This window comes from Emys orbicularis, chromosome 4 (assembly GCF_028017835.1).
Source record: "Emys orbicularis isolate rEmyOrb1 chromosome 4, rEmyOrb1.hap1, whole genome shotgun sequence".
Lineage (NCBI taxonomy): Eukaryota > Metazoa > Chordata > Testudines > Emydidae > Emys > Emys orbicularis.
The window spans coordinates 114357466-114364915 of record NC_088686.1 but is presented as its reverse complement, the minus strand read 5'-3'; the positions used below and the strand labels follow the sequence as shown (position 1 = coordinate 114364915).

Sequence of the window (7450 nt, the reverse complement as noted above, 5' to 3'; positions counted from 1 at the left end):
AGTTGAGAGTATAAATGCCACAGCAGAATATAACAGCTTTGAAATGTAGTTTATTCTACAAACATTTAGAGCAGCATCCTTTAGTAAATTTCCACAATTGCACAGATTACTGGAAGGAAAAGCAAAGGAGGGAAGGAACCTCATTAAAAGGTCAGTGAACACTCACAGCTATGTTCTAAACTATTCACAGGTGAAGCATTAAAAATAGATGTTTCTCCAGCACTTTGTCTTTATGGCTTTTTCTCTTGGCATTTTGTCTCCACACAGTCACACTCATCTACATGAACATACGTGTATTCGATTCTCTTCCTCTTAGAGCAAATCAGTTCCACCTTCATCTCATGGCTCTTTGTTTCATGGCAGCAAGTGCATTTGTGTTTCATTTTACTGTCATCAAAAGCATACCTGGGGGAACAAAACTAATAGATCAGTCCATTAGCTATCGCTTTCCTGCTCTTCATTACCATTAGCTTCCCCTAGAACTGTGAGTGGGGAAGGAAAGCTTTAATGTTTCTTCTGCTTGTAAGCAGCAGGGGGGAAAACAATATCAGTAACAGCCTATTCTCAGGACATTAGTAGTCCTGGTGGGCCTGATCCAAAGACCTCTGAAGTTGATGGAAAAACTCCCACCTGAAGTAAGTGGGAGGCTTTCCATAGACTTAAAGGGGCCATGGACCAGGCCCAAAATGACCACACAGAAAGGAAGAATCAGCCTAATGCAGAGCCCAAACTGCAAGTAAAAAAACCAAACATTTAAAAATGTGTAAGTAAAAATGTGTTAGTTAACCTGTTAAACATGACCTATTTACCTAGCCTAGATATGGCAATCCTAGTGACAAAACAGGCAAGCATGACATGTAGTCTCATGGCTAAAAAGCTGGCGCTCTGCTCATCCAGCTTCCTTTTCAGAGGATCAAGGAAAAGGGTTAATGGAGATAGTAGCTGTGATCCTGCAGGGGAAAGAACACGACATCACAAGACATCACATAAGCATAGAGAAGCAGTTTCTTACTTACACAGAGTATGTACCACAGGACCCTTCACATGAAGGCACTAGGACAGGAGCTGCTGATTTACAGCTCTTGTGAGTGATGTATTCTTTTTTCAGCTTCAGTTTGCAAACATTTGACAATGGGATACCTAGGAGGGAAGGATCCTATTAGCCTTACTCAGATTAGAGTTAAAGCACTGAGAGATATCTGCTAAGCAACCAAGTCTTGTCTCTGTCTTATTAAGAACAGTTAGAGTTCAAATAGCCAAGGAGAGTTTAAAGGCCCCAGTTGACCAAAGCATTTACACACTTGCTTAAGTATTTTGTTGGATCAGGGCCCGAGGCAGATACAATTGTATATTTTTTATACAGCCTACATTTCTGTAACAACATTTGTTAGCTAATTGTCACTTTTATGGCTTTACAGCAGCCAACACTGTTTAGCATAGGTCCTACAGTAACAGAACCATGCTTTCTATGCAGTTCCTAGATGCCAGAATCCAGAACACATTCTCTAACAGGTTACATCATTCTTTCATCAGGAACTTAGTCTAAACTATAAATATCTCACTTCTTTATAAAACCAAGAAAGGGAGAGCATGAAGATTTTTCCAGTGGCACCATTGGAAGACTAGGCTGGTTTTGAGCCTAATAAAACGAAGAACTGAGCACCTCCCGAGAAGTGATAACTGCCCTCACATCCCACTGACTTTGGTGGGAGTTGAGGGCATTCATTACCTTGCAGGATCAGGGCCACAATGAATGGAGAGCCTGACAATGTTTAATTAATGAATCTCTGGATTGACCATACTCACATGTCTTACAACATCCATCTGAAGTTGTCGCAACAGTTCCCTATATTGAAAGCAAACAGAACCAGAATTGCTCAGATTCTAATCTTAGATGTGCACGTTGCAGACTGAACAGCAGCAATAAGAGATTTCTAATAATGAGATACAGTGCCCAATCAATCCACTGGTCCACTATCACAAAGCTGCTTGTACCATTCACTTATACCATTCCAGCTACAAAATACTCACTGGGACACAGTTTGACGGATCAAACGCTGGGCAGGATATTATTGTGCTTGTCAAAACAAACTGGCCTGATGACTGAGTGCAATTATACAGAGTACAGTTATCCTCCAGAACTTTATAGGTCTTCCCAACCTGAATAAAGCAGAAAAAATAAAGTTATCCTGAGACAATACATGATCCAACATAGGGACAGGATTTTTCTTCTGGCTTGAAAGGTGTTAGCAACTCCCAAAATCTCATCTTGCATTAACTCCCTTAAAATGCTTTGACAATCCCATCTGTAATTGTTACATGAGTTGAAATAATCAAAGGCTCACAACAGTAGGGATATTAAGAGACATACCAAGGCCCACAGTTATGCGTTGATGTGTGTGGTGTTACTATTTATGGGAGAAGATAAGCATGGAGGAAAATCCTTTTTTTCCTCTAGATTTTCTCCAATTTTCTTTTTTCAGCAGGTAGAGGGGGGAAAAGAGCGTGAAATGGGAAGTCGGCCTTTATAACAGAGGTCAAAAGATTAATAACAAAATATAGCTACCTTTGGACAAAATTAACTTTTTGGAGTTGGCGAAAGTAGTCTACATATCAGTGACCAGGGAATACAAAAATCAGATAAAGGAGATGCTGGATGTAAGAGCTACCATATAAGCCACTAGTCACTGTGTCAGTGCACAGACTGGTTAAGATTTTCGCCTGTTCTAAACAGATACACTTTGCAATGCAGCAGAGAGAAAGACACTAGTCTAAGACTCAGGAGACTTTGTGTGGCCTTGGTCAGGTCTGTAAGTCTCTGTCCCAGCTGCCCATCTGTAAAATGGGGATAACACTTCCTTACCTCACAGAGGTACTGCATGAATAACTCAGTAATGATTGAGGAGCTGAGATACAGTGATGGGGGGAGGGCATATAAATACCTAGGTAGATTCACTTCAGAAATACTTTATTTCATAAAGCCATTAACTTCCTAATGCTGCAACACATAGTGGGACTCAGTTTTTAAGCAGAACTCTCCATTGAAGTTGACGGGAAACTGTATTTCTAAAATGAGAGCCCAGTGTCATACTGCAATTCCTTGGCGAGCAGGGGAACACACACACACCTCAATGGTCACAATGCCAGATGGAAGCTTCGCCACACAGGCCACCTGCACACACTGGCCGCAACACCTGCCTTCTTCTCTGGTGTAGCGGAAACCCTGGGGGCACAAATGCACCATCATTTAGCCACATCACCTGTGGCTTACCTGTGAAGAGCATTCAGACAAAATCCACATTGCCCTCCTTCGTGCAATGGGGGAAAAACACAATAGCCCTTGATTATACTTCTGGTTTTTTTGAAGGACTTTTGAACCCCATTGTTTGATGGAGTATTTCAAACCTGATGCTTAGACCCTCTCAGTCATCATATCAGCTTTTAATACTTTCCTAAATAGCCACCCTTTTGTCAGGGGCATCATCCCAGGTAATATGCTATTTCCTATCCTTATCTGAGCTGATATTCAAATCAGGCCAAAATATCTAACTCACCACATGTTACTTGCAAGATCCAAAGACAGCACTTTGTCTGGTACATTTTCCCACAGGTATGGTCACTATTTCAGACTTGCTGAGAAGACTGAAGGTAAGATTTATTTACAACTACTTTCACCTATTCCTCCTGTGTGGACTTCAGTCCTAGAATGAGGCATGTGTGGCTCCATCTGCATCATCCAGCGAGGAGCTAGAATGTTGCAGTATGCTTGGCCTTATGTGAGCAGGGGTGGGGCAGAAGATCAAGCTTTTCTGTACTCGCATTCAAGTTATATATTCAAGATTTTAAATACTGAGAGCTAGATTCAGCAAAGCTATTGCAGAGAGATACAAGCTACACCTCCCAGTGCCAGGAGAACTTTGTCCACTGAAAGAGCAAATCATCCCTGTGGATGGTAGCTGGTGTTTGCACCACTGCCCTCCACGGTGGTTCTACCAGAGAGGTTTAAGATTTAGCAGTGCACCATAAGAACTCAACCAGCAAGAGCTGCCTCAGAAATCCATGGAATCAGCAAACTCAACTGTCATGGAATTAGCCCATTGTCAACAACCAGCACCATCGACTTTTTGAGCAAATTTGGCATCTTTTAAATACATCCCCTGTGCTGTTAAGTGGAGTTGAAAATCCTTTTGTACCACCATAACAAACTCTCCTACCAGAACTCACTAGTGGATCTGGCTCAAGGACTTTTAAAAATCTTAACATACAGTATGTATATTGCCTACAAACAACTAATCCATTTAATTTTAGAACATTTAGTTTCATTGGGACATTTGTATCTGAGCCAAATCAGAATAGTTTTTCTAACATTTTTACCATATAGTGGTGATAGCCATCACCAAGGCAACTATGCAAACACCACCTTTCAGTGACTTTATCTTCCCCATTAACCAGCTTGTGGATGGCATTGCCATTTTATAGAAAACATTTTTCCCATCATGCCTTTCTGGGACAGGCCCCTTAAATTTGCCAGAGACAAACAGCGACAGCTCTAAAGAAGTCATTTTGTAATTATCAGCTTGCTGCATCTTCCTCTCTTTAAGCAGGTTAAGTACCTATTATGTTTTATTTTTTTGATTGCTGAGATGGCACATCCCCCACCAACCATTGCTCTTCACCTGAACACAAACCTAGTTTTAGTTTAGCAGAGAGAACTACAGCATTGAAGTTACTTACCTGCCGGCAATCAGTTGAGCATTTTACTGGTGTGCACTGAATTTGGTTAGTTTGTGTAGCAGGGTCCTGCTTTTCAGTGCACAAACAATCTTCACAAGAGTTTTTAGGCACCATTGTCCCTGGCTTAAAATAATGAGGAAAGGAGAGGGCAGAGGGAGAGTTCATTAGCCTCTAAAACACATGTGCATTTCTCTGTAAAATACTAATAAATTACTATATTTGGCTTTTACTTTTTGGCACAAGCTTTTGACTCGCACACCTTCCAATCTCTAATTAGCATATCATCAATATCACAAAATTAACACTGTACTAGAATAACATTCCAACAGAATCAAATATGGTAAATGTAGTTATTACTTCAACATCTGACAACTTCCCTATTCCATTTCCTTCTACCAATTAACTGACCAATTAGCTACTCCTAAAACTTCCATTGATACTTGAAATTTTGTATTAAGTTATTGCCTTCGGCTACATTTCTGACATCTTAGTCCTGAAATACAGGGGAATATCTCTTTTATGATATAAACTGTTGGCCTAGCGATCACTATTAGGTAATTTCTCCAGTAACACATAACACCTAACTCTTACGTAGCACTTTTCCACCAGTAGTTCTCAAAGTACTTTACAAAGGAGATCCATATCATTCTCCCCATCATTATTATTTATTATATGTATTACTGTAGCACCTTGGAACCCCAATCATGGACCAGGGACCTGTTGTGCTATATGCTGCACAAACACTGGAACAAAGGAAAGTGAAGCACAGAATCGTGAAGGGATTTGCCCAAGGTCACCCAGCAGACCAGTAAGAGAGCAAGGATTAGAACCCAGGCCTTCTGAATCCCAGTCCACTACTCGCTAGGCCGCAATAAGAAACGATGGGTCATTTTAGTCTGGGGCTTTATGTTCATTGAAATTTTGATCATTACAGTGAATTTCAGTGATTCATTTCAGTGAATTTTGATCATTACAGGTTCATGGTATCTTGAAGTCATGACATGCCAGCCCACTGAAAGAAGTGGCAAGTCCTACCTTATATTCAACTCCTTCAGAAACACATACACTTTTTGGTACTATAAGAAAGATGGAACAAAAAGGATGCTCTAAGAATGATGTCATCAACGTGTATTAGTTTCATATTTCTTAATTGTCTGTTAAACAAGTTGTATAAAACAACTATACAAATCTAGTAACCCTAATACCCAACACAGGAAGTGCAGAATGGCTGGGATGTGTTGCTAATTTCCATCCCCTTGCCCACGTTTAGTGCATGAGGGAAAAATTTCACCTACCAGTATTTCCCATCTGGCAAACACTGTTTTCCCCCTGTGTTTCTAATCACACTTGAAATTAGCAGAGATTTGCGTCTTTACTTTATTGTGACAGCATCATCAGCATTGACCAAAGACCAAATGGGGGTTTGGGTCACACTCATGATATTGTAGTTGTGTATTATAGTTCTGTGACTAAAAACTAGCAGATGGAGTACATTTTGGGACTACACTCCAAGATGAAGTCCCCTTCAAAATAATGAAAGCCAGCATATAGTAAGGAAATATACTTACTACAGGAAAAAATAGGACAACAGCCATCCTCAGAAATAGCTACCACTGGCTGGAAGCCTAAATCGCATTGTCTTTTGATGAGAGAACAGGACTTTACATCACATTCTGTAAATAGAAAATGTAGACAAATTGAATCATAGCCTCTTTGATGGGGTGTATCAGCCCCACTCTGGACAAGAAGGGTTAACCCATATTGTGGGCAGAGAAAGCCACATCCCCTCACCACTGCTGGGCATGCCCCAACTGGATCTTCAGGATAAAAGGGAGCAGCCCAGCTCAGTCAGGGCTGACCGCTGAAGAGGGAGGATGCACATTGAAAGCTCTCTTCTGGGAGCTGCTGGACCCCCAAATCACAGAGGTCAAGCACGCCGAAACCTTGGTGGATACCTAGCTGCCTGCAGAAGTCTGAGAGGGGACGAAGTTACTGGGAGCTTTTCAAGCCAATGACCCCAGAGGCCCAATTTCATTGGTCTCTTTGGAGCTTGTGACGTTACGCCCCCATATTCTTCATAGAAATATTGTTATGATATGATTATGGCATAATTAAGATATGTTTTAAGCAAGATGGGTCATGTGGTGTATCATTGGAAAGGTTGTAATTTACAGAATGTAATTATCCAATTTGTGTGCTTGTGTCATTTCTGTATCGGAAGTTAGTAATATTGATTATGTAACAATTACAACTGTGTGTGTACTTGGGGAACGCCCACCAGACAGTAGGCAATCAGCCTGGATGGGCCATTAGGAAGAACAATAAGACTTTGAAGATGCTAATCTCCCACCTTCCTGAGAAGCTTCCTGGGTTGCTGCTTTGACACTGCAGGATCATGTGATCATGTCACCTGGTATAACACCCCCTCCCCCGTCTTGGGCTTCCAGTGTTTTTCCATTAAAAGAGGGGGTGGGGGTCAGACTGGGAAACAAAAGGTTCCCGCCATATGTAAATCCTATTTAAGGCTGGGGAGTGAGTTAATCTTGGCTCTTCTGCACTGCCTCCCCACCCAAGAAGGAAGACTGCTGAAAACACCTAAAGAAACAAAGGAACTAAGCTGGGGTCAGGGGGCTGAGTCCAGGCGAGACAGATCAGCCTGTAAAAGGAATCCCTGGAGATTTAAGCTGCAAGCAGTGCAGTTTACCTTCAAGAAACT

General features: G+C 41.4%; 1 protein-coding gene across 1 annotated transcript in view; it reads right to left on the bottom strand.

Moving 5' to 3' along the window:
* Positions 1 to 230: 230 nt before the first annotated feature.
* LOC135877797 (mucin-5B-like) overlaps positions 231 to 7450 on the bottom strand; it is a 66070-nt gene continuing 58850 nt past the window's right edge. The window contains exons 40-47 of the mRNA XM_065403348.1: positions 6303 to 6407; positions 5770 to 5810; positions 4735 to 4857; positions 3128 to 3223; positions 2032 to 2160; positions 1807 to 1846; positions 1017 to 1140; positions 231 to 405 (exon numbers count right to left, since the gene is read on the bottom strand). Of these exons, the coding sequence (XP_065259420.1) occupies positions 231 to 405; positions 1017 to 1140; positions 1807 to 1846; positions 2032 to 2160; positions 3128 to 3223; positions 4735 to 4857; positions 5770 to 5810; positions 6303 to 6407 (833 nt within the window). The remainder of the gene's footprint in view (positions 406 to 1016; positions 1141 to 1806; positions 1847 to 2031; positions 2161 to 3127; positions 3224 to 4734; positions 4858 to 5769; positions 5811 to 6302; positions 6408 to 7450) is intronic.